The 26,838-nt window shown below is 38.3% G+C and overlaps 3 protein-coding genes across 7 annotated transcripts; 1 reads left to right on the forward strand and 2 right to left on the reverse strand.

Moving 5' to 3' along the window:
- Positions 1-702: 702 nt before the first annotated feature.
- LOC143851415 (AUGMIN subunit 8-like) lies at positions 703-12,614 on the reverse strand. 2 transcript variants are annotated; one of them, XM_077360844.1, is made up of 7 exons: positions 12,393-12,609; positions 10,780-12,236; positions 6,939-7,058; positions 6,014-6,130; positions 5,760-5,849; positions 3,054-3,161; positions 703-998 (listed from the first exon to the last, which is right to left on the reverse strand). In XM_077360844.1, exons 2-7 carry the CDS (start codon positions 12,118-12,120, stop codon positions 918-920), a joined length of 1,857 nt encoding a protein of 618 aa, XP_077216959.1. In that variant the 5' UTR covers positions 12,121-12,236; positions 12,393-12,609; the 3' UTR covers positions 703-917. The 2 variants fall into 2 exon arrangements, with proteins under 2 accessions (XP_077216959.1, XP_077216958.1); XM_077360843.1 differs by having other exon boundaries at positions 10,780-12,614.
- Positions 12,615-17,689: 5,075 nt separating this feature from the next.
- On the forward strand, positions 17,690-19,910 carry LOC143850816 (Pentatricopeptide repeat (PPR-like) superfamily protein). Its single transcript, XM_077360081.1, has one exon. It carries the CDS (start codon positions 17,976-17,978, stop codon positions 19,809-19,811), a length of 1,836 nt encoding a protein of 611 aa, XP_077216196.1. The 5' UTR covers positions 17,690-17,975; the 3' UTR covers positions 19,812-19,910.
- A 781-nt stretch (positions 19,911-20,691) lies between these two features.
- LOC143850003 (zein-binding protein (Protein of unknown function, DUF593)) lies at positions 20,692-23,963 on the reverse strand. Of its 4 annotated transcripts, none has more exons than XM_077359341.1 (4): positions 23,820-23,963; positions 23,208-23,312; positions 21,321-22,656; positions 20,692-20,971 (listed from the first exon to the last, which is right to left on the reverse strand). In XM_077359341.1, the coding sequence occupies exons 3-4, from the start codon at positions 22,635-22,637 to the stop codon at positions 20,948-20,950; spliced, it is 1,341 nt and encodes a 446-aa protein (XP_077215456.1). In that variant the 5' UTR covers positions 22,638-22,656; positions 23,208-23,312; positions 23,820-23,963; the 3' UTR covers positions 20,692-20,947. The 4 variants fall into 4 exon arrangements, with proteins under 4 accessions (XP_077215456.1, XP_077215457.1, XP_077215455.1 ...); XM_077359342.1 differs by lacking the exon at positions 23,820-23,963 and adding an exon at positions 23,552-23,807; XM_077359340.1 differs by lacking the exon at positions 23,820-23,963 and adding an exon at positions 23,474-23,807.
- Positions 23,964-26,838: the final 2,875 nt, after the last annotated feature.

The raw sequence follows: 26,838 nt of genomic DNA on the forward strand, positions 1-26,838 counted from the left end.
TAGTATTAAACCTCCGTGAATCAAATTTTGTTCTTCCATTTTAGATAACCCCCTTGAAGTATCAACTTATGGAATGAGCTTTTTTTTTTTAATTATTCGCATAGTATATGGTTTAGCTTTTGTTGCAAAAAAAAAAGCATCACAACTTTTGTTGAGATGCTTATTCGAAAATTCTAAACAAAAGCAAAGGGAACAAATGAGTTGTCATTCGATTCATGTTGCCACACATCAGTTGGAATGGAATGGCGAGAAGCTTGAATTGGGCCCACTTGTTATAGTGTGAAATCCTTCCTTCGGCACATATGGGCCCGTTCAGCCACCATTCTGTCTCCATTCTTGCAGTAGAAAAAATGGGTACAGATTTGTGGAAACAGGCAAACCTGACTCTGTTTTTCTTCTTGATTTCTACCTAAAATCCGGCGTGGGATTGGGAAATCAGTGAAATTGAGATGCCCGTTATGTTCTAAGCATGGGATGTCCTTTCTCCTCTAATCTAACGCGTGTGATGAACTATCAGGATGGGACCAAGACCGTGTTGTTTGTCTCGTGAGTCATGATGGTCTACAAGATCAACCGTTTTGATGTCACATACATGCCTCCAGTATCCCCATTGGATTCTACCTGAGGAACAATTTAAATTTGAGACACCATAATGCCTCACTCTCTACCCAAATGCCACACACACACACACACCGTTGTGCATCCTTTCTAGCTCTGCCATCCTTTGCATTTTCTTTCACGTGTGATACAAAAATTACATGGAAAAAGAAGAGGGCTCAAAACCTTCTGCCAAAAAAATAACATAACAAGAATAAATCGCCCAACAAGTAAAAAAGCAATTTACAATCACTGAGCAGAGCAGGGATGTGACTGAAGATGTTAAGTTGTTAGCTGCGAGGAGCGTTTGGGGATTCCTCTTATTTACAGCTTGGCTCCTCCCTCTTATCTACAGCTTGCTTCAATTGTACTAGATGCACTCTAAGGCTGGATTCCTCTACCTGCTTAAAGAACACGGTTAGACAAGAACCTAATGTGTGTGTCCTTGTTCAAGTGCAATTATTTTAGGAAGATGGTGAAAATTTCTTAATCAATGCATTGAGGTATATGAAATCTCCTCATTTTTCCTGTGAGACAATCTAAATACTGAAAACAGTTTTTCAACCCATATGAGAGACAATTAACAAAATAAAGAAAAGAAAGTTATATGCCAGAGTTAGTGTGGTTCTAAGACTATTGGAGGAGAGGCCGGCTAAGTTAGTAGATGCTGTTGCGATTCATTTAGCTTTAGCTGTTCTATACATGTATGAATTGGAGTTTTTGCTTGTCAGGAGATCTGGTGAGCAGGGTTAAGGAGATGAATGGTAGAGTTTGATTGTCAGGAGATCCGGTGATATTAATAACACCGACACAGTTTTTCATAAGTTTTTGGGTTTTCCTAATTCTTTGAAGCTGTACTACTTCGAGTGGTCGATGACTCCCGTTCTGGTTCTTTGAAGGATGATATTAGACAGAGATATGGGGAGATTGAAGCCCCTATAATTCGGTCCAATGGCCTAATGAGGACAAATGTACCTGGTGGAATCTGAACTTATCAAGGGTAAAAAAACGTGCTAACCTCGAAGGCATAAATTATTGGAATGTGTTTTTAGAAGCTTGGTCAAAAAATCGATATACATCTATCTGAAGGATATCTTGTTAGGATTGATCATGAGCACTCACATATCTCGCTCAACATTTCCTAGGTGAACATCCTCCCTTGCTCCAGGTTCATTTCGTATTTCGATCTCCGTCAGTGCTGGTGACATATTTGCATCAATGGGGAGAGGAAGGATGTCCCATCTCCTCTGTGGTCTCATCCTGGTCCTGGGTCTTTGAAACTTAGCTTTGACGACTCGAGTTTGGGTAACCAAGTGCCTCCTGGAGCTGGAGGAGTCCTCAGTTATGAGAGGGGTCTTACCAGGTGGGCTTTCTCTAGCCCCATTGGAATCATGGATTCTAATGAGGCAGAGTTTAGGGTAGTTTTGCAGGGCATCGGGATTTCTGACACAATTGTCCAAGGCAGGCTGATAATAGTGGAGGGAGATTCGCTTAATATTATAAAGTGGATGAATGTTAGTCATCCATTCCCCTGGAGATTTGTGCATATGATTAACGATATTCAAGATAAGAGTGGCAAATTTCATGGTGTGCTTCAAGCATGTCAGGAGATCGGCCAACTATGGTGCAGACAGATTAGCCCAGGCAAGTGTTGGGACTTGGGAGCGCGTCTATGGAGCTTTTTGATTTTCTTCCTCGATGAGGATTTTGGTTTTTAAGGGTTCTATTGTAGTTCATTTTCTTGTTCTCGCTCTACACTGGCCATCTCGATCGTCGGTTTCTCCCATTTTTCCTCCTTTAGTATAATTATCTACTATTAAAAATAAGTGTCTTTGAATACTTTTAAGTATTTTGAGCAGCCAATCTTAATTGAGGGGAAGACTTCAATCTAGTGAAAAGAAGAAACTTCCCCAACCTTCATTGATTATGAACAGGCTTCATTGCTTCGATTCATAAGAAACTAAACCTTAACACGCCTCATTGTTTTTGTGCAGATGTTGTGAGTTGTATTGTTTGTCTAGTACCTATTTTTAATTCAAACATACATTCAAAAGAACTCTCACCCTTTTCCCACTGTTTTCTTCTTGGAAGTCTGGTGGCTTGTATTATTTGTCTCATTGTGTATTCAAAAAGAAAATGCAACGGAAAGAAGAAGAAAACAGCTATTTTTTCTAAGCTTGCAGTTTGTCAAAGTACTGCTAGAAAAGATGTTTTCAGTATTTATACAATTTAAGTGTCATACTTGCTTAAAAATAGAAATGATGGATAAAAGAAATATAATTGCAGATGCCATATCTCAACAAATAAATGCGTAGATTTCCCTTCTCTTATGTTTTCTATTAGCGGAGCATAATTAAGTAATAGAAGCAAATCGCAATGGTAGAGAAATTTATGAATATGTTCTGTCTCCATGCATGTATTTTATGGGGGTGCATGGATGTATCTTCATTTTTTACCTGGACAGACACTGTTGAAGCTAATAGATCTCCACATTCATCAAGCATGACCCTCTCCTGTGCTGCTACATCAGCAAGTTCAGAAACCAGAGAGTTCATTCCCTCCACCTGTGAAGCACACAAGACATAAGTTGACGTTAAGAATCCAAAGTAATTATTGATAAACACGAGATTTATGGCAAGTTACAACATTTGGAGGACCCTTTTTTATTTATCTACTAATCCATGCACTAGTCCATTACTAATCCAGAAATGGTCCAAATTTCTAACGCTCAGACCCATAAATATTAAGGGTTGGGGCTGTAGCTCATTTGGTAGACTTTGTAACTCAACCTTGAGGTCATAGGTTCAATCTCAATTTACCTACCAAAAAAGGCACTAGTCCATGTCTTAGATGTATCAATATCACCTCCTGAAAAGCTTTAGGGATGTCCAATTAGTCAGAAATAAAGGAAGAGTCCTTTCTACACTTAAGTGGTTCTAATCGCCGGGAAATGTATGGGGGACCCTACAGGAAATGTATTTGTCGGATACGGACATTAGTCAGACATGACAATTATTTCAAGAAATACTTTCTTTACAAAGAGATGACAGGTCTTTCGGAGAGTGAATTACTCTTCCCTGAGAGAAATGTGGGAGGAATTTAATCATTATCAACCTCTCATGCCTGATGTAGAAGTTCAACGTTAACAGAGTGAGGAGTTCCGAGTTGCTCAGTTACTATCTAGGCTTGGACCAAAATATGAACCGATGAGAGCACGGATATTGGAAGGACAAGATATTCCATCTGTTACAGAGGTTTATGCTCGCCTTAAGTGGGTATCCATTGGAAGAAGTGCCCCACCGATTTTGGCGCACATTCTGTTTTGATTCTGTCTTGATCTCCCCAGGACATGGTGGCTTTCGAGGCGAATGTGCCCCATGAAGACGTGGTCAGGATGGTTCAGGACGAGGTAGATGATTTGCACCACATCAATGCACACATTGTAGTATGATAGCCCACCTTGTCAAGACGCGTTGGGATATTCATGGAAAGTAAGCATGGGAATATCCCTACTGTAAAAGATCTACCGACCCAGCAAACTCCCACATCACAACCGCCGATAGTATAGTCCGCATGCGTGATTAAAGGAGGGTCTAGACCTTCATATGCTATTCGTCAGGATATACTATATGCGGTTGTTAGGTGAGCTATTGATAAAAAGGAGTTCAGAGGAGTGTTTGAATCTGATTTGCAGGCGACTTGGGTGTCTATAGAGACAACAACGTCACTCATGATCGTCCTTATCCTTGATGACATCCTTCTCGTTAGGAATTTTGAAGTTGAATATTGATTGTTCAAGCTTTAGGAATCTTGATCCTACTAGTATGGGGAAAATCCTAAGGGACTACGGTGGCGGGGTTAGACGGGCGTTCTCTGACCCTATTGGTGAGGCAGATTCAAACGAGGAAAAAGTAAGGGTGCTTAAGATGGTTATTCTTCTTGTGGATTGTGATCTTCTTGACTCGGTGATTGTAGATGGGGTTCTTTAAATGTGATCTGGTGAATGTGTAAGGATAAAGGTTTTCCATGGAGATTAGCCAATGCTTTATAGGCAGTTCTTGATCTTATCGAAATATCCCTTCATCAAGTTTTAAGGTCGGTAAATGAGGTTTTCGGTGAGCTTGTTTGGACTAGCGTACGCAGAAAGGCACTAGCAGTTCATGTTCATTTTTAGTTTGTTTGATTTTTTTTGCTATTTTGTTGGTTTTGCGGGCTGTCCTGAGCAACCCGATCAAGGTCCTTTTGTTTGCTTCTTGTTTTTCTTCTTTATAAATTTCTATTGCCATTATAAAAAAAATGGGATGGAATTCTCAATTCTGCAGGATGTAATTCTTTATTTTCATATAATAATTCACGTAGGGATCCCGCCTAACCCCAGCTCCTACTAAAAATAATAGAAATTCAATGTGAAGGATATAGGATATTTCATCACTAAATGGCATCAACTTTGATAACACAAGGGCCACATATCTAACTGCAAATGAAGACTTCCATGACAAATAAAAGCATATCAAAGTGGTCTATCAATTCCTTTCATTGACAGATTAGAAGAAATACATGTTCATGGTGCCTCCAGATTGCATCTTGAAGATACCTTTCAGCCCAAGGTCCAAGTCATCATGAATGTCTATGTGAAAATGTGTGTTTGATTTCCATAAGCAGCTTTAGGAGTGCTGAATATGTACAACTTGTCGTATATGTGTCATTGTACATTCACGTGATCATAAAGGTATTTCACTCATTCTTTATCTAAATGAGTAAATGGTATGTATTCTTTTTAATATCACCCAATGCAAATGATGCTCTTCTACTTGTGTTTCAACTTTTCATACACTTGAGAAACATCGGAAACCAATAACATGTTCACAAGCATAGGAAAAATAAATCCTGTCAGATTTGGTGTGATTCACTGTCAGTTGAGAAAGTATAAACAATTGCAAATGATAAATAAATTTAGGAAATTACCAACACATTCAGGGATCAGCAATTTAAATATCCTTAGTGTTGAAACTTGAAACAATCAATTCACGATAAAATTATGAGAAACACAATTCTAACACAGAATACATAATGTTAAAGACAGTGTATAAATAAATAGGAGAAATAAAAATACAACTGTATGAGCAATGGTGACTACATGAATTTGGGAATAAAAATCATACCTTTGATAGTAAAGAACATATGGAGGAACCCATAGCTTGCATAACATCAACTGCTGAACTGACAGCATCCTTCACCATGTGGATTTCTGCCTGGAAAACCATGGTGCTAATAAATTGCCAACTATTTCTCTAATGTACAAATTTGTTTTTTTATTCACTCAATGGCATTTTTTCAAAGAACTACTTTTATCCATTATAACTTGTACTTAAGGAATTTAGTAAAAAAATCATTCCAATAATCAGCACGGACATACCTTTGCACCTCCAGTGACTGGAAGGCGGAGAGTGCTGGCCTCCAAAGCTTCAATAGCACCAGATAAAGAACTAGAATGTTCTCTTTCCACAAGAATCCAATCAGCAAGGTATTTCATCTGGAAAATATCAAAATTTAATGCAGCACTTAAGACAAAGAGTGTAGACTGTAGAGATATTAAGTAGTTCAAATTTGTTCAAAATGGTATTAAGAGTGTCAAGAAACAAAGAGATGGTCAAAGGCCAGTGACCTAAAAAGTGAATCGTTTCTTATTAAATAAAACACTAATGCAGTTAGATTCAACGAGGACTCCAAAATGCCAAAGGAGCTATAGCTCTGAGGACTCGTGCCTTACATTATGTTAGAGGATGTTGCCTTAATGCAATCAGGTGGCTATGAACATCTTTTCTACTCCTCAAATGAGATTTAATGGTTATCTCTTTCTAACAATAATAATCTCTCCAACGTGCTTGCAGAGGTCACTCAGTGCAGATGAACTAACAATATTATGTTGGAAGGGATGCATGTATAGGGGGGCTGTGTTGTCCTCTCAAGTTTATTTGTTTTTTGTTTTTGTATTTTTTTTTTGCACTTTTCCCTGTGCTGCTGCTATTGTTTTCCCTCATGAACTTAATTAATACCAATTCAGAAAAGAAGCAAAATAAAGGCACAAAAATCTAAACGAAGAAGTAACAGGCTAGCACCTTATAAATTCTCAAAATCAAAAACTTGTGTGAAGTATTCTCAACATACCAAGTTACAGACTGGCCCCTTATAAATTTACTTATCCAGATCCAGAAAAAATACAAAGCAAAGCATGGGTGCAACTATCTTAAATAAGAGATAACAGAATAATGCTTATAAATTGTCACAATTAGAATGGACAACACAACCAAAGAATGGGGAAGAAAAGACTAAAGGCATACTTGTTCATTCAGAATTACGTTCAATTTCATCTCGCGTCTCAACTGTTGGAGGTTGATCCTTTTCTTGGTCACAGAATCACGCAGTTCTGAAGTAGTGTTCCAGACATTGCAAAGGATATTCTGTTAAAAGAAATCAAGAATCAGATGATGATGTAGACCTCATTTCTTGGAATTCATTAAAGACTAAGATTGTTGAAATTTATGTCAACCTGATTCTCTGATCATTAGAAAGAATAAAATGTATACACACTACAGGGATACTGCAGACGATATGCAAATATAACTACGAAGGCATGCAAAAATAAAGAAACATAAACCATGATATCTCATTGACTTACAGGAATAGAGTCTATTGGACATCATATTTCTATCACCAAGATAAATGAAGTATGTATCAAAATAGAAACCAACAGGATCATTAACAAGCGAAGGAGATGATAATTCTCTGGACCTGCATCTTGACAGTCTCTTAAAAGTATCTCATGAAAGACTCCACTATGGACTAGGCAACAGTGATCCAAATAAATCAGCTAAGGGCAGCACAGATAGCTGGATCTTCACTCTGTCGGAGAATTTAGTCAACAAGAAAATCACACCCAAACTAGACAACTCAAAAATAGAGGCAAGACATCCAGAGTTAATATACACACCTTCATAAACCTGGTGGTGACCTAATGAGTTTTTTACTCATTTGAGTCAATTTGGTTTGAGAGTTAGGGATCCAAGATACCATTCAAAAAAAAAAAAGTCAGGGATTCAACCAAGTAAGCCTACTGGCAAGTCAGATCCTAACTCCATGTATCTGAAGTTTGAAACATGATATAGACACTGAAGCTGGCAGAAATGCAGGCTGCATACGGTGATGGTGCAACACATATCCCACCTGACTTCACCACCCAAGTTCGTACCCATGAAACAATGTATGAGTCAACAATATGGAGTTGCGTGTGAATGGATTGCTAACTGTCAGCCCTGGCTGATTGATGGCCGGAAACCTCATATCCATGATCAGGCCATCGAAATTTCCCAGTTCGATGATTTGCCCCCCCAAGACCTCCATATCGGCAATCGGGCCAATGAAATGACATCATCAGGACACATGCTGTTTTGGAAACTTTCCAATTTTGCCAATTTCTAATTTTGTTGGTTTCTAATTCTGGCAGTTTCCCCATTTTGTGTCAGATTCCAAATTATGTTGGTTCCAGGTTTAGAATCCGTTTCTAAATTTGAATTTTGTCCATTTTGGCAGTATCCATTTATTAGTTTTACCTAAGGCAGTAAGCTACCATTTTTCATTTTGCCTAAATTTGTAATTTCCATTTCTCACTAGTTGAATTTAGGAACTTTCCATTTAAATCTTAGCTCACTTCAAAATGGTAATTTAGCATTTTCAAAGTCCATTTGTACTTTCTATTAAGCTTAGAGATTTCCCAACGAATGGACCTCCTTTCTTGTGTTGTCACACCCTGGTATAAAGAGGTATTCCTTTTTTTGGTGGGTGAAAGCAGCAAGTTGCTGTTTTACTCTCAAAATCATAAAAGACAAATGGAGGTTGAAGTTCTTTCTTTGGACACTTGCTGTCTATAACTTGCACGTGGAACCAGAATTCGAACCACTATAAAGATGTTGAAATTTGAAATGGAGCTGCTTCATCATGGCTGTCATGCCATTTTTACAATCAAGGTTTCTGTTATGTGCCTAGATGGGTCCCACTAGAGTGGAATAAATTAGTTTGGATTTACAATATATCAGCTCTTAGAAGATATGATCTGATCATTGGATTACTTGGATGGTAGATTAGGCAGGGTAGGGTAGATTAAGCAACTAGAATTGATTTGGATACTAGTCAAGATTAGGTTAATCTTTATTTAGCTATTTCCATTCTTATCACAATTTCTATATTTATCAATTGAGTGTTTTATATAAACACTCATTAGCTTATCTGCAATTCAATGAAGAATTCCAAACTCAAAATTTTGTCTTTGCACACGAAGGACTGACCCTTCCCTCTCGAAGTGGGTCAAGAGGCTGATCTTCCCTCTGAGAAGACCAATCACTGTTACAAACCTGAATCGGCCTCCAAGTAATCCAATGATCTGATATATTCTAAATCCAAACTAATTTATTCCACTCTAGTGGAAGCCATCTAGGTGCATAACAGTTTCTGTTTTGAGAGGGCTGCACGTGAACCAGCAACTGATTTTTGCTGCCCTCCAAGAATAGAAGTTTGCTGGGCTTACTTGGGAGAATTGCTGCAAGTATGGAGGAAGAAAAGAGGCAACTTGGACCAGCCATTTCACTTACTTTCTAAGTCCGTGCATCACACGATTAGAAGCAAGGAGGAGCTTCACCTAGTTGCCATTTCTGGCATTACCTAAGAAATTCGCTACATGTGGACGGCCAAGAGAAGGGGAATTTGTAGTGTTTCTTTTTCATCTAAATCATGTACTAATGTTCTTATTTTTAGCTTTGTCTCTATAATAAGAAGAGGGGAAACCGGGGTTGGGCCTGTAGCTTCAAGGAGCTCTTGGCTTCAACTCTGTGCGGCACAAATTCCAGTTACAACTACAACCTGAACCTGCAACTTTTCCTTGTCTCGGCTATTCCTAGTTACCGCCGCAAGTTTGAGCTGATGCATAACTCCCCTGCTATCTCTTTGAGCTGCCATATTGGCCTGGTTTCAGACGACCAGCTATTCTTAAACTTCAGAATTCTCTGAACTTAACATCAGCTGTGAAACCGCCATTGCCAGAGAAGTTCCAGTAAGCTTTGCCGATATCATAAGAGCATCGGACAACACAATTGCACCAAAATCCGAAGCTTATGCGTGCTACCCTACATCACGTTGCATCAGAGTGAGACACTGCATTATTTGGTACCAGAGCATCCGCGTGCGACACTGAGTTATTTGTTATCAGAGCTTCCGCATGCTATCCTGCACTAATTGCGAAGGTCTTCCTTTATAAACATCGTTTTATTTTCACAGGATCTCAAGAAAGATGTCCACGATGTTTTTTTTTTTTTTTTTTGAATGGTAAGATCTCCCCAGTGTTTCTTTGGCATATTACTGTTATTTTGTGTTTAAATGACTTCTTAATTTCTTATGACCATTACATATCTCGGATTGAAAAATTTTCCTTGACACAAAGATTATAGAGAATTTGAAGTTTTTCTTGTAACTTCCCTGTATGATAAAGAACCAAAAGGGTAAGACTGAGAGGATAACTAAAGGAATACCCTTGCTAAATATAAAAAAAGAGGCATTATTCAATATGGGTTTGTTAAATATGATATTAAATGCATATGCCACAAAAACAGTTAATAACTAATCAGTAACAATGTTATGTTACAGAAAAGGGAAAAGGTTATGTGAGTAAATGGAATTGATGTCAGGTAATAAATAATCAGTTACAATGTTATATTTTTTTTTTATCAGTACAATTTTATATTAGAGAAAAGAGAATATTTAAGTTATGTAACTACATGGAATTGATGAAATGCCAAAGCATAATCTCAATTTTTTGACCAAGGGAAAATAAGTTATTGTCCAGATACAATAGAAAGGAAGAATGTAAGAGCACCAGCATCAAGACAAAGAATGCAAGATGAAAATGCAACTGTATAATGGATGGAAGTGGATTGTAGCATGGATAGTCAGCTCCCATCTGATTCAGGAAAAATCACTATGTATGGAACCGATGCCATTTATCACAAGCTGAATGTTACAATAGAAAAGCAAAGACATTGTATATGACTACATATGGAAGCACTACAAAATATGGGGAAAGTAACTCAAACAAACAACATGGAGACTACATTCAAGAACTCCAAAGAATCCTACCTCTGCTGTAACTTTCTGGATAGACGAAGCAACATCCGCTCGGGCATTGACAAAGCGCCATTGCAAGTATCTATTGTACAGCAGCCTCAGTTGATGAGCATCTTCTATGTGGCTCCCACCTTTCTTTCCTTTCCGAACATCAGCAACAAAGCTGAGAACGGAGGTCGAACTGCTGGATCGACTACTCACAGTGCTTGCTGAAGGAAAAGGAGTTGATGGCCTTGTCCGCGATGGACTGAGCATAGCCCGAGAAGGAGAAGACGCCAATGTGGCTTTACTTGGCGATGGAGGATGCAACCCTGGCAGAGGTGATGACAGAGTTCTACTTGGACGAGCTGCTAAAGATGCTCTTTCTGATGAAATCGAAGATCCACCAACCCTCAATGAACCAAGCTTAGGAGGCCCAGACAATCTCAGTGAAGTATTACTATTATCGATAGAAACGGGTTCATACTCTACTCTTCCACTTGCATCGAAAGAAACCCGCTTTGCCACCTCGCTAACTGATTTATGTAATCCTCTACCCAAACCATCAGATTGAGGCATTCTCCTAATTGGCGAAACCCCTCGTCCTGGAAGTGGCAATGAGGCAGTTCTGATAGGTTTCTCAGTGAGATCCATGCTTCTAGTTAACGCATTAGCAGACATCTTCCCGCTTGTTCTGCTAGGCCACCTATGTTCATCTATTACTCTAGCATGTGAATTATCCACAGGCTTGGAATTCTCCGATTGATTGGATGCGTTCGTCCGTCTAAGAGGAGTCCTCTTTCTCTCCGGTGTTACCTTACGCTGAACGGCCAGACTTTCGCCCTGCCTATGTGCCACATTGGCAGAAGGCTTCAATGTGTGATCTGAGGAGTGGGTAACAGTAACTGGTCTTTCCTTCTTGGTGACAGGGAGGGAAAAAGTATCAGATTGGAAAGAAACATACAGACTTCGCGTAGAGGGCCACAAGCCTTCAGGTGTTCTACCACCAATTAACCTTCTGGAAGAGATTTGCATATCTGTTGATGATGATGATGATGAATAATTCGGTGTAGAAGGCCTAGATGGGGATGAAGGCGCAGAACTCCTTGATGGAGATGAAGGTGTAGAGGGTCGTCTCCTCTCGGCCGATTGGGCGCGTTTAGAGACCAAAGGTGCAGGTGTAATGGCAGTCCTAGTGAGGTTTGGAGAAGGGCATCTTCTAGGAAGTGTAGGAGTGGACAAAGAAGGAGATGTGAATGCAGATTTGTACCTGGATGTGATTTCCCTCGTTCGCGGCTTGCGCGAAACCACATTGTTCTTCTCAGATGGCGCCAATGGCGGCCTCTGATTTTCTTCTGTCTCACTCACATCCATCCAAACCTTCAAAATCAAACCACATTGAGAGGTCCCTCGTAAAACTACATTCACAGACAGGCTTAAAGCAATGGCATTAAACCCACAAAAAGAAGATCCCTCTCCCTGATACAAATCTGCAAGACAAAAGGTTAAAACTAAGGACATTTATGCAGAGAACCAAAAAACAGGGAACCCATTTCTATAAATGAATAACTGGATCTGGTGGGAGAGAAATTAAGCAATGCAAAGGAAATGGGTTATTCATTTGTCATCATCATAAAAGCACGAACCCCAAACAGATCAGGCCACTATCCAGGAGGCTAGGAAGGACAGCGGAAACGCGGAGTGGGTAACTACGTGCACTAAACGCTCATCATTCGTTAATAACAACGGAAGCAAAGCCGTTGGATAAACGAGAACGGGGGAGGGGGTGTGCGTAGGATAACAGAAAAGTGGGGCGTATGAAATGGATTTTTTATTTTTTCAGGAAAAGGAATGCATGGAAATTGGAAACTAGAACCGACAAATCTCAAGACTTTTCATTGAAACTTTCTGGGGCTCTTCTTTCTCTATCTCTCCCACCAACAGAGTAACAGTAAAATCAGAGGTAAAGTGCTGAAAAATCCACAAATGGGATTTTCGCCTCGTTTTGGGACTAGGTGTCAGACCCAGCCTCATAAAGGAAGGACAAGCCTAAAGGGTCTCATCATATTTGGAGATTGTGGTTATACACTTAATATCTGGTATCAAAGCAGCCAACACTGTCGCTACTGGAGTCAATGGGCAAACTCCTGATAAAAAGTAGAGTGAAAGCTGTTAGAGTGAAGCTGTCACGTAATGGGCCGCCGAGTAGTGCAGAAGTGTGGCAGAATGTTACGGTCTTGAGTGGGGGCCTGCCTAGGTATGAGGCTAGTTGAGCCTCCGCTTGGTATGAGACAAGTTTAAAGGACCTAACCTAACCCATTCCATCAGTTTTGGCTAGGTACCTAAGAGGGATTTTAGTTTTTTTTCTTTTTGGCGTGCATTTTATTTCATTTATGGTGAATTTTTGTTCGTTTTGTGGATTTAGGTAACTGATTCTAGGGTTGTAGGAAGCGACATGGACATCCACATGCGAAGGAAATTCATTGTCCATCCATATGCTTTTTTCGTGGAAAATTGAAATAATAATAAAATGCATATCATTGTTCTTAGACATCCTATTTTCTATGTTTTTCGTTTTGTCTGTAAATTTGAAGGGGTAAAAAATGAAACTCTCATCTCATAAGACAATAGAAAACAGAGATTGTTTCATTTTCCTGATTAATGAAACAAAACGGAAACATGGCTAAACTTTTAAGTATCTTTTAATTCTAATTGCTTTTCACTGATTTGAAAATCAACATAGAGAATTTGGGCTCACATTTTCTACTCCGTCCAACCAGATGAGTTATCTAGTCCGTCAACCATAAATAGGGTGGGCCCACATTGTTTCGGTGATGCAAACCATTCATCTGATGGGGCCGTAGAAACATTTTTTCCAAAGAATTTACTGCTTTTATTTATTTAGCTGAATAAAAATTTGAAATTTTTACCGTGTTATCTTTAAATTAGCTGACTTGCGTTTCATATTATTAAGATTAAAATGAAAAGACGATCGGATTTATTCACCATGTTATCTTTAAATTAGTTGACTTTTGATGTTGATATTATTTTAGATTAAACTAAAAAAGCCACAGATTTATTTATTAATTTTAAAAACAAATATGTGAGGCAGCATTTCAAATCTAACTATAATTTTTCTTCAAAATCATTAAATCCGGAATAATTCATAATTTTGTTGGGACCACCATGAAAACATAGCTCAAAGCCTCAAACCAAGTAAAGTTCGATCAGAAAAACTCACCTAACCTCGTGGTTTCCGAATACCAGAGAAGTAACATAAAAATCTTCAAACCCTACTTCAAAACATCAAAAGACCTGGATTCTTCATCGAAAAATGGCGTGAATTCTTGTGAAATCGGAAGAAAAGCGGAAAAGTCGGAATTAGGGACGAAAATAGAAAAAAATTGATGAAAACCGGATTTCAGTTAGAAGGCAGTTGGAAGGAGTCTGTAACCGTGGTTCGCTTTCAATTTGGCTCATGAGATTATTTATACGCTTTTATTCGTTTAAGATTATGACAACGGATAGCCCATTTTAAAAAAAAAAGATTATGACAACGGATAGTGAGTGCCAAACGGATTATTGGACTCAAAATTTTAAGTAGTAATTTTGAGTCCAATAATCGGTTTTGGACTCACAATCAGCTGTCATAATCCTAAAAAAGAATAGCCTAGCCCTGTTCGTTTAAGATTATGATGATGAGTCCAAAACCAATTAGTGGACTCAAAATTATATTAATTTTGAGTCAATTAATTGGTTTTGGACTCACAATTGATTGGCTCATGAAATTATTTAGGCCATGTTTGTTTGAGATTATTACAACCGATTGTGAGCTCCGTACCTATTATCGGACTAAAATTTAAATGTAAATTTGTGTCCGATATATGAATATGCTTAGGCCATGTTCGTTTAGGATTATGACAACCAATTGTGAGTCAGACCAATAGATGGTTTTGGACTCACAATCGGTTGTCATACTCCCAGGCAAACATGGCCTTAGCAAACACACTGTTGGGCCTATGCGGTGGGGCCAGGGCCAGATAGGCCCATACCTGGAGACCTAAATCCTTCTGGAATAAATGGCCATAATCGCACTTCTGTTGGTGTTCTGATGATCAGATGGCCAGGATCGTCCCTTTGGTCAGATTTTTTTAGACTCGCCTATATGTAGTGCAAGCCACTAGTTCATTGAGATTTGTGGAATCAAGTGGGAACTACATAATTTCTTCTCTATCTAAAGTTGAATGTGAAAAAGGTTGGAAAATCCAAGTGATAAAACAATTCGATTGAAGGTAGGGGTGCAACTCCAGTCGAGTTGGGTCAGGTTGGGTCAAGTCGAGTCCAACCCTAGCCCAACCTGCTGTCCCTTTACCCTAAGTAACCCAATTCAAACCTTGGGTCAAAGAGGGTCAAACTTAACCCAACTCGTCTCTAAATCTCTCAACCCTAAATCAACCAGTCTAACTCGTTTTTTCACAGATCGGATCTGGTTGGGTTTGGGTTGGCTAGGGCAAAATACAAAAAAATAAAATAAATAACACTAAGCTTTTGAAAATAGTGATAAAATTAGGGTATAGGTCGGGTGAAAGTTGCCACACTTTTGCCATGTTTACGTGGTTTGATCCTTCTATCCAAATGGCAACCCTAAGGCCGCCCAAATGCCCTTGAGACCTTGATCCGTCAAGCTTTGTTCAGGGTTTTACAAAGAAAAGATAAACCATTGATTTTCTAGTCTTCTGGCATGTTTGACAATACTGAAATTTTCCTTCTAATTTTTTTGAAAATATTTTGTAGGTAAACTTTTTGCTTACATCAAAACACCTTCAAAATGACGACCATGCTTTAGCTATTATTATTAGGGAGATGATAAATTTGCACCCCCTTAGGATGATTCGCATCCCTTTTACACATAAAAAATCTTTAAAGTCAGCCAGAATTCGCGTTAAAAGGGGTGCGAATCATCCTACAGGGGGTGCGAATATATCATGGCCCTATTTTTATCTGGAAAAGATTTGGGATGTTTGATGTAGGAAAAAGAAAAACAAGAAAGAAAAATACAATAAATGAAAAAATTCCATAGAAAATAAAATTCCAGACTCTGAGTAGATTTGCAATTTTCCTGAAACAACGGGAAAAAAATCGATTTTGGAAAAATAATTTCATGCAGAAGGAGTTTACCAAACACGAGAAAAATCATTTGTTTTACAAAAGATAGTCAGAAAATGAACTTTAGCTACATCCAAACGGCCCCAGATATGACCCCAAAAATTATCTTCTTTAATTGCGAGCGACTTTCTGCCTAACCATTCTCATCACTAGATAAATTCACATTGCATGTACGGTGGAGATTGTGGTAGACGACCAACCTCAACAACTTCCTTTGGGCCACCCAACCTTACAATAAAAAAATTCGGGCCATATTCGGGCTAACACAGTGTACTCTTGTACTGAAAGTTCAGCGGAGTATACTCACCCGGCCCGGCAAGGCCCACAAAAATTGTCTTTTACCATTGATTGTAAATGTGACTCCACACTAATTCAATGTCCAAAAATTGTATTTTACCATTGATTGTAAAAGTGTCTGCACACTGATTCAATGTGCGAGGAAGATGCTGGTGGGAGAAGCCACATCTCAAGTGGGCCCTACAGAGAGTCAAGCCTACCACTTTGGAGGGAACAAGCTATTCAATAGTATGATGTTTTATGTGTATGTGCAAGTCAATGGATCTTTTTCTTAGCTTATGGTCGAGACCCACATGGCAACACAGGCGGTTTGAAATGGTTGCCACCCTTGAATATTTGAGATTCTTCACTATTTTTATTCAACTGTTTTTAGATAATGAGCAAACAAAGGACTTTCTTCATTTCTTCCGCTGTATGCTTAAACAGTTTTTATAAAGAAGAAAACAAAGGACTTGCACTGATAATGGACCCACTTTGAGGGAAGGGTCTGTCCTCTTCTCTGCTCAAAGATACACTTTTCCGCTATATGCTTGCACAGTTATTATAAAGAATAAAACAAAGGACTTTCACTAATAATGGACTCTGATTTCTCTATCTAAATCGTTTTTTTTAGAATGGTAACTCTATAAACCAAATAATACTCAACTAACACTTATCATATAGATAGATATGATAAATTCTAACTCAGCAAGTTTGTTGCCTCCAGCCCCTATATATAGAGATACACTAGGGTTTTAATAGGTTAATGGGCTCTAGCCCAAGTAGGCCCACTACACCGGTCCATTATCTTATTGGGCTTATATTAGAACATAATAGGGTTATATTATATACCAAACACTAACCACTAACATTTTTCTTGAAAATTGACTTCTATTAATTAGCTGAAGCTCCTACCACTAACATTTATTTGACTCATTCATGACGAAATGGAAGGGATAAGGCACATAACACCCCGAAAGGCCTTGTGTTCCATTGCCTAGCTAGCCATTTTGAATCTGATTTTGTACGGCGCCAACTATTTAGGATGGGGATGTTTAAGAATTCCTTAAATTCCTCGCAAAGCAATATTTCCTACAAGAGTGCAAAATGGATAAAGATTCCAAAGGATTCTCTACATGGAACCAATTCCTCTTAGCATCAGATCCTTGATTTAACTAGAAGACACCCAGTTTATACCAAACCACTCACACACTTGGTTCCAAATCAAAGAGGAATCTCTACAGCAAAGAAAGAGATGATTAATAGATTCTTCCTTTGTGGAGCACAAAATTCACATGTTGACAATTGACAGTTATGCCATTTGAGTCTGTCTAACATGTATGAACGAGATTGCCCAGGTGCTTCCACATGGACAGGGAGATTGTTGGGTTCCACATGAAAGCAAAGATCCCACGTCGGAAAGTTGTTGACATCCCTCATTTAACAGCAATCAATAAATACTACCTAAATCATGAAGAAAGATGCAAGGTTTTAAATTTCGGTTTTGATACCCGTTTTGGACCCCACCAAAAATGAAATTTCGGCCGAAATCCGGCTACCCTTTTATTAAAATAATTTTTTTAAAAAAACAGGTTTTTTGGGTGACATTTCGGGGAAAATCGAAATTTCGGCCGAAATAAAATACCATTACAGGTAATAACGAGTTGGTGTCGGTCTCCACCGAAATCCGATCGAAATTTAAAACCATGGTTTTAAGATACTCTGTCTTGTGAATTGGCCATGTTATTTTCCAGCTAGAATCCAATGCATTTTCCAATCATCTTGGCATGATTAAGAAGACCACATTTCCCCTAAAACCAGCGCTTCTCAATCTTATTGGTAGATGCAACAACATCAAATCCTTCAAGGAGATTCATGCCCATATAGTAATTACCGGTATCATCCAAGATAGTCAAGTTCTAAGCAAAATTATTGATTTTTTTGGAAGTTCTAATGATATGTGCTATGCCCATGAAATCCTCAAACAAATTCATAACCCCCTAAGTTCTTTCCCCTTCAACACGCTGATTGCTTGTTATGCTGGTAGCAAGACACCTGAGTTAGCCATTTTGGTATATAAAAGGATGGTAGGAGATGGTTTTTTGCCAGATATGTACACTTTTCCAGTGGTTTTGAAATCATGCACAAAGATTTTGGGGGTTGGTGAAGGCAAACAGGTTCATGGAGTGATTGTTAAGATGGGTTTATTGTTTGATCTCTACGTGCAAAATGCTCTGGTTCATATGTATGGTGTTTGTGGTGGATGTGATGATGCAGGGAAGTTGTTTGATGAAATGCGTCGGAGGGATGTTGTGTCTTGGACTGGTTTGATTTCTGGGTATGTGAGGGGAGGGTTATTTCGAGAAGCGATAACTTTATTTAGCAACATGGATGTGGAGCCAAATCCAGCAACTTTAGTAAGTGTGCTTGTCGCTATTGGTCGATTGGGGTATATAATGATGGGCAAGGTGATCCATGCTTTGATTTTTAAGTGTAAATTCGAGTTGGGTTTGGTGGTTGGCAATGCTCTTATGGATATGTATGTGAAATGTGAGTGTTTGGATGACGCAAAACAAGTTTTCTACGGGCTTCCTCAGAGAGATATAGTGTCTTGGACTAGTATGATAAGCGGGTTAGTGCAATGCAAGCGCCCTAAGGATGCATTGGAGGCCTTCCGCTCCATGCAACTCTCCGGTGTGAAGCCTGATAATGTTATGCTAGCTACTGTTCTTTCAGCTTGTGCAAGCTTAGGGGCGTTGGATTATGGGAGATGGGTCCATGAATACATAGATCGAGAGGGTATTGAATGGGATGCTCATATAGGAAGTGCCATGGTTGACATGTATGCGAAGTGTGGATCTATAACAGCGGCATTGCGGACCTTCCATGGGCTGCGCCACAAGAATGTCTTCTCATGGAATGCTTTGCTTGGAGGCTTAGCCATCCACGGCCAAGGGAAAGAGGCCCTCGATCATTTTAGGCAGATGCTTCGAGTGGGTGTGAGTCCCAATGAGGTGACCTTTGTAGCTATTCTTACTGCTTGTTGCCACTCTGGCTTAGTAGAAGAAGGCCGCCGATACTTTGACCGAATGACGAGAGTCCATAATCTCGTGCCGCGGATAGAACACTATGGGTGCATGGTCGATTTGCTCGGACGAGCTGGGCTCTTGGATGAAGCTCAAGATCTCATAAGAACAATGCCAATGCAAGCTGATGTGTTCATATGGGGCTCTATGTTGAGTGCCTGCAAATCTCATGGAGATGTTAAGCTCTCCCAAAAGATCCTAGGCCACCTCCTTGAGCCGGAGTCTAATGATAGTGGGGTGTATGTGCTGATATCCAACATATATGCTACAAATGATAGATGGCAAGATGTAACAAGGGTGAGGAGCTTGATGAAGGGAAAAGGTATAAGAAAGGCTCCAGGGTCGAGTGTTATTGAGGTGAATGGAAAGACTCATGAGTTTTTAGTTGGAGATAGTAACCACCCTCAGCTAGAAGAAATTCATCTGGTTCTAGATATGCTAATCAAACAAGTAAATCTTGAAGGGCATGCTTTACACTCAGTGTTGCATGGACTGAGATATGAGGAGGAGGGATCCCGCGGATTGGATCTGGACTAAACATGTTTCATAATGTGGCGATCTCATGATGATCCCAGACGTGTATCTGTTGTGGTTTCCCAAATTGGGGTTATATTTATGGCAAATTAGGTTTTTCTATATTGGTGCAAACAAACATGAGACAGAGTAATTGAGCTATAATGTATTTTGATTAAGAGGCCGTAATGGCTTGTCCATCAAATTTTCCCTCAGAAAAATTGGAATAATATGGAGTTTGCCTCAAAATAAAAAAATTACCTAAATCTGATTATGAATATAGATATATTTAAGATTTTGCAGAAAAAGATGAAAAGTTTTGGGCCTTTCTGTGAGATGTACAGAAACATATGAAAGTTTTGGTCCTTTCTGCAGTTGCAAGAACTTCAAGATACTGTGATGCCCCTACTTTCAGGTTTCTAGGCACGCCGCATTTATGTAACAGGAAACAGCCTGTTACAGCCTCTCTGCATTTATGCCCCTACCTGGTGGTCACGGGTTCGAGTCAAGGAAACAGCCTCTCTGCAAAGCAAGGGTAAGCCTGTGTACATCTAGCCCTCCCCAGACCCCGCAATGGCTCGTGCAGTGGGGACCAGCGAATTTAGACGTAATTTTGAGTCCAATAATCGGTTTGGCACTCACAATCGGCTGCCATAATCTTAAACGAACAGGACCATAGAGAAAAACGTGAGAAGGAAATTGCCCGGACAAAGTATAGTAAATACTCTGGTTAATTTTCATATCAGATCAACAAAATTACATGTATAACTTTATGAACATATACAAATCTGTGAATACATATACAAAACCAATCCAAAAATCAATTCACTTCCTTAGAAACAATTCTGACTAACCAAAACAGGTTCTTCCACAACATTGAGAAGGAAATTGCCCGGACGAAGTATAGTAAATACTCTGGTTAATTTTCCATATCAGATCAACAAAATTACATGTATAACTTTATGAACAAATCTGTGAATACATATACAAAACCAATCCAAAAATCAATTCACTTCCTTAGAAACAATTCTGACTAACCAAAACAGGTTCTTCCACAACATTGATGAGCCATGAAAACAGTGGTGAAACAGCAGTACATCCAGAATTAGCGTTTTGTAGAGGATCATAAGTGGAGGTTGAGCAGGTACTCATTTGCAGGGCTAAAGTGAAAAGAATAGCATCGCCTGTTCACATAATTTACTATGTTAATAAACTTGTATGTTATAGTCAAATTCAAGAAGCAACTAAAGAATTTATTCACATCTACAACTATCTCTGGCACTACTGAATCACATTCTTCTATATTTTCAGAAACCAACACTAGAAAACACATTCAATACCAAGTTTTAAGTCAGGGAAGAGGTAAAACTTAATGCATTCTATACAAAGTTGGAAACTAGGTAAGAGGAAAAACCAAATGAATATATCTTCATAACAGTTAGGCGCATATGTTTAAAAAAGAGAGACTGTTTGTTTATTTAGGTGCGTTCAGCAACCCTTCATGGAAGCATCATGATGCAGTCGGTGACATACCTGCATGACATCGATAAGTGCAGAATCATCCGGCCTAGAACGCTTCATAACTTTTGGCCTTGTTATTTGAGACTCTATTGTTTTGAGTTGCTCATGTATATCCCTCAACAACTTCAATTCCTCTTTACTTATGCCAGAATCTTCCTGCTTTACAATCTTTCTGTCATCCTCTAGTAGCTGCAATCTTTTATTGATCTGTAGAACCTCATCTGGAGACAGAGATATACAAATCTTAGGATCTATAAGGGACCAATGACAATTAATGTGAGCCCTGTTTTGAGTAGTAGAGAATTCACTCTCATGGTATGGACATTTGAAATTATATTCTGGCATTCCTTGTGGCATTGAATCTGGCTTTTCAAGCCCGTTCTCATCTTTTAAGACCTCCTTTTGCGCTTCTAGCTTCAGATTTTCAGAAAGTACATTCCTGTCATGATTTTGTGGGACTTCAAATATATCATGTACACTAGTGGAATGTTCAGTTATTTCAGTTTCCATTTGTGCACTACTGCACACATCAACCTCTGGTAGGATCTCCGGATGTTCCGCTTGAGAACTTGAACAAGATAAGGCATCGTCAAAGTCCAATTTAGCCCTCAACCCTTTTCCTCTTGATTTATATAATGTGTTGTTGCTCAATGCTAAACTGGTTGAATATATAGCATTAGTTGTCTTTCCATGTATCCCATTATAACTTTCATGATCATTTTCCTCATTCAGCAGACCTCTGGATCGAGATTCACAAAGACCATCAAATTCATGAACCATAACCTCATCAATTTTTCTTGTAGGAAGTTCTCCCAATAAATATGGAGGTCCTTCTCTTAGGATAATGTTCATCTCGGATTTTGAGCCTTTAAATGGCAGGATAGGCAGAGAGGCGTGCCTTCTCACCTTTCCATGAATGCTCATGTCATCTAAGCAAGCTTCACTTGTGAAGGAACACAGATTTCCCAAAAATTGCATTTCTTCAATATGGAAATCAGAAAAACCAATACTCAACAATTTGTGCCTATAAGCTTCAACTTGGAACTCAAGGGAAGCAATTTCCATATCCTTTCGGTACATGATTTCTTCGAAAATTGCCAAAGATTCCTCAGCATGGTCCATCTTTTCCTCCGCCATTCTCTTATATTGACGTGCTTCCATCTTCTCTGCAGCTCTCTCTCCTTGAAGACGCAAAATCATGGATAGGGCTTCGTTCACTGCAGTTGCTGAGGCTTCTCTTTCCCGTTCTAGCTCCAGAGAGAGTTTTTGAATAACTTGATGTTGAGAAAGAAGGGTTTCTTTTAGATCAGAGACCTCTGTTTCAGCCATACTGGAACATAGACTGGGTCTATACAAAAGAAACGAAGTTATGAAAATTGAAACTTGCCAAATGAAGAATGATAACTATCTGTATGAAAATCAAAATAAAAACAAATTCAGCACAAAACCCCCACACAGACTGGTTTTAGACAAAAGAAATGAAGTTATGAAAGTTGAAGCTCTCCTAATGAAGAATGATACCTATCTGTATAAAAACCAAAATAAAAACAAATTCTCCTCTGTATGAAAACAAAAATAAAAACAAATTCTCCTATCTGTATGAAAACCAAAATAAAAACAAATTCACAGAAAACCCAACACAAACCCTATTCGAATTTTACAAACAATTTCATATTAAATTGCATAAATTAAAGAACCCGTTCTCCAAAAACCATCCTTTTTGTTTTTTGTTTTTTGATGACATAGGGTACCCACTAATCCCAAAAACCATCCTTCTGAGAGAAAGAGAGATCCCAGCACAATACTTTTAAGGATATGCTCTCAGATAAAAAGAACCCAGCCCAATACTGAAGTATATGCTCTATGAAAAAGGTGAGGAGGAAAAAACCTCAACTTTACCTTATGGAGTGTCAACAGACTTAAAATAAATCCTCGGAATGAGACTGAGACTGAGATTGAGAAGAGTGCCTCCACAGGGCTATGAATCTCGCTTGAAAAAACAATCTGGAATAAGAAAATCAAGACGTTAATCATAAGCATCAAATTCCTTCTCTCAGAAACCAACTTCAGCCCAAAGCAATAGCCATTAAACAACCAAAGTAAGAATCCCTTAACAAATCCTACAACTGAAAAATCTATGGATTTATATGATTCCAAAAAATTACACTGCAATAAGCCCAACCCATTTCCTAAACTTGTACAGAAAGTTGATTTCTCACAACATAAATAAATAAATGGACTACCGGAGAAAGGACCCAGATCTATAAGAAACAAGGATCCTTTGTATCTAATCTTCAACTCTTTTTTAAAATTTTTATTTTTATATTTGGGTTTTGAAGCTTTGCTTGCGATAGATTCTAAACCGTAAGATTGTTATAACCGATTTTGTTTTGTTAGAATGAAAAAAGACAAAAGGGAGATTTGCTTTCCCTTGTTCAGAGACAGGAAGAGTCGTTTCTAAGTAGACGACATATTTTTATAAATCGAACCGCATTATAAGAAAACATCAACCTTTTTTTTGTCAGTACCAAAACCCAACCCTAATCTCAATTAGCAGAGAGAGAGACTGTTCTGCCTTTCCACTGTACATAGTCGTTGTGGCCGACCAACGGCTATAAAACGATCATTTTTTTGGCGCGTGATGAGGGGCTTTATTTTTGCCGACCATCAATGCATTTTATTAGGAATCTTAAGTATAAAAAGAAAGAGTTGCGTGATGATGATGTATACGGCTTTTGACTATTTGTGTGTTATTTGATGATCCGAACCGTTCATTTGTGTTAACGTGTTAGATACCAAATTAAGAGATTTTATAGGGTGTGGCCACTGGCCGCCATATAGTTCAGTATTTTTCAAGTGCCGTACGACTACGATGATCCAAACCGTCCATTTATTGGGCCACAACGTCCAAAAATCATTTCCATAGGATGATCCTAACCCTTCGATCTAGGGTTAAGATCATCCTATGGAAATGATTTTTTATCTTGTTGTCCAACAAATGGATGGTTTGGATGAATATGGAGTGTGCCGTAGAGTACTTTTTTTAAGAAAAAAACACTGGACTATAGGGCCACACACCATATAAAAACTCCCAAGTTAAATACGCAACGTCCCTAAGATCATCTCCATAGGGTGATCCTAACCCTCCAATATATAGTGTCATCCTTGTAAGCATCACATATCGGACAGTTCATATCGCCCTATGGATATGGTTTTCAAGTCACGGTCTATATAGCGTGGGGGCTAATAAATGGACGGTTTGGATCATCCGATAATGTGGACACCACTGAGTTTTTTTTCCCCTATATCTTGGACACGGCCCCTCTTTTCACATTGTAGCACTAGCAAGTGCCCATTAAATCCTTTATGAAATGACTCGAGATCAAAGAAAGAAGCACTAGTTTTCTGCTGGGTTTTGTGTGCAATCTTAGAAGAAGGAGAATGACTTCTTCAATAAATAAATCTCTTTATAGAAACAAGAAATAAACCTTCATAGAACAGCTAAGAAAACTTGCACTTCTTCTTCTCAAAATAAGAGACAAACAAGGAGGATTTTATCCACCCAAACTCGAATCAAAATTTTATTATTCAGAAGCCAATTCCTTTACATCATATGGCTATATTTATAAGCTTTTCATGGGTGGATATTTCCTATTTTAACAAGAGTAGATAGAAGAAAACATGCACTCTCTCTCCTACTACAATTCAATATTTTCCTAAATTGTAGCTGATGTTATGTGTATTTTAGTAACAACTAACTTCCTAGATAATATTAAATTCCTAAAATTACTCCTAATGAAATTCGTCCACCATGGAAAAATTAAAAATCCTAATAAAACTTAAATAATGAGCAAATTGGCGCCTTCTGATATTTGAACGACCTTCTGTCAATTGGCCTCAGAAAATATGATATGGCATAATATCGATCTTGATCGTCGTTTCATATCATCATTTGTGAGATCCGATGGTACGTAACACTCCGATCATTGAGTTGATGTGCTCGGCTTACGAACGGCCTAGATGCACCTGCATGGCGGAGGGGGGATATCATTTCGCTTAGATTATTCTTTTATCGCCAATTCTCAAATAAAAAAACAACAATAGATTCTCCACTATTCTTGCATACAACAATAAATAAAGGGAAATGATTTCAACACAAACATGTTTTGATACATGAAGCTCATGTTTCTTGTCTTTTAGTATTTAAAGAGCTTGTTGGTAGTATTTAAAGAGCTGAAAAGGGTTTTTACGGTTTCCAAAAAGCAGTTAGTGACAATTAAGGGGAGTGATAAATCGACTCCCCATATGTCTTTCTCTCTTAAATAGACTCCCCATGTGTCTTTCTCTCTCAGAGGAGAGAGAAAGACACATGGGGAGTCGATTTATCTCTCCCCACAATTAAATGCTAAAAGACAAGAGACATGAGCGCATGTATCAAAACATAGTTGTGCTAAAATCATTTCCCTAAATAAAATCCTAATTGTTTCCCTAAATAACCAACTCAAAATTCAAACTTAATATATTTAGTAAGTATCAAAAAGTAAGTATGAAGCTAATGTTTTAGTAAATACTCTTACTATTTTTAATAAATAAAAACTTACTACATAAGAAGCCATTTCGCAGCTTACATTTGCAAGAGACAGAGGAGAGGAGAGAACAACCACCTCATATTAATTAAATGAATAAGACGAAAGCTGCTAAAAAGTGAGCCTCCTCGGTTGTTCTCTCATGCAAAAGTGAGCTGGGAAATAGCCTTCAGCAAAATTGCCTAGCAAATCCCAACTATTTTTAATAAAGAAACCTCGGTGAAAGAAAAAGAGAAGACAAGCTCCCAGAATTCTTTCTAAGGTCAAAGACTCAAAGTTAAAAGATAGTAAAAGGGTCCACTCTTGGGTAGTTACAAGTATATATAGAAAGGTTTTGTTTAAGGTACATTGAAATGTAAATGTACAATAAATGATGCATTGAAAATGTAAATTTACAATAAATTTACCCGGCTTATGAGTCTTTTTCTCAAACAATGTGTACATTTACATTTCTAATGCACCTTAACTAGTGACAAAACCATATATAGAAAAACAATTTCTTCTTATCTTAAACAAGCTAGAAGTCATAAGAATTCTTATTCTTAACCAAACAAGAATTTCTAATTTTAAACGAACTATAGTTCTTAATATTAAATAAACTAAAATTCCTAATTAATGTAGAATATAAAACCAAACAACTTGCATACCTATATCATTATGATACCATGCTCGCACCCCATTTTTCACACCTGCACATTTGTGTCCAATTGTGTGATGTTCAGGGTACAAACATGCCCATTGTTTCCTTAGGATCATTTGTTGGAAATTTTAAAGAATTTGAAAAGCCAAAAGTGATTTTTGCATTGTTTTTAAAATTTAGAGGAAAAGATTCAAATTTTGGTTTCCCTCTTATTTCAAAAGCTATTGACTTTTGAGTGCTTTTTTAAATGAAAAGATTCTTTTTAATGCCCAAAACGGTTTCCATTTTACCCCATTAATTGCTA

The sequence above is a fragment of the Tasmannia lanceolata genome, unplaced genomic scaffold, assembly GCF_043159265.1.
Source record: "Tasmannia lanceolata isolate RefF3 unplaced genomic scaffold, GAP_Taslan_0.1 ptg000018l, whole genome shotgun sequence".
In the NCBI taxonomy this organism is placed as follows: domain Eukaryota; kingdom Viridiplantae; phylum Streptophyta; class Magnoliopsida; order Canellales; family Winteraceae; genus Tasmannia; species Tasmannia lanceolata.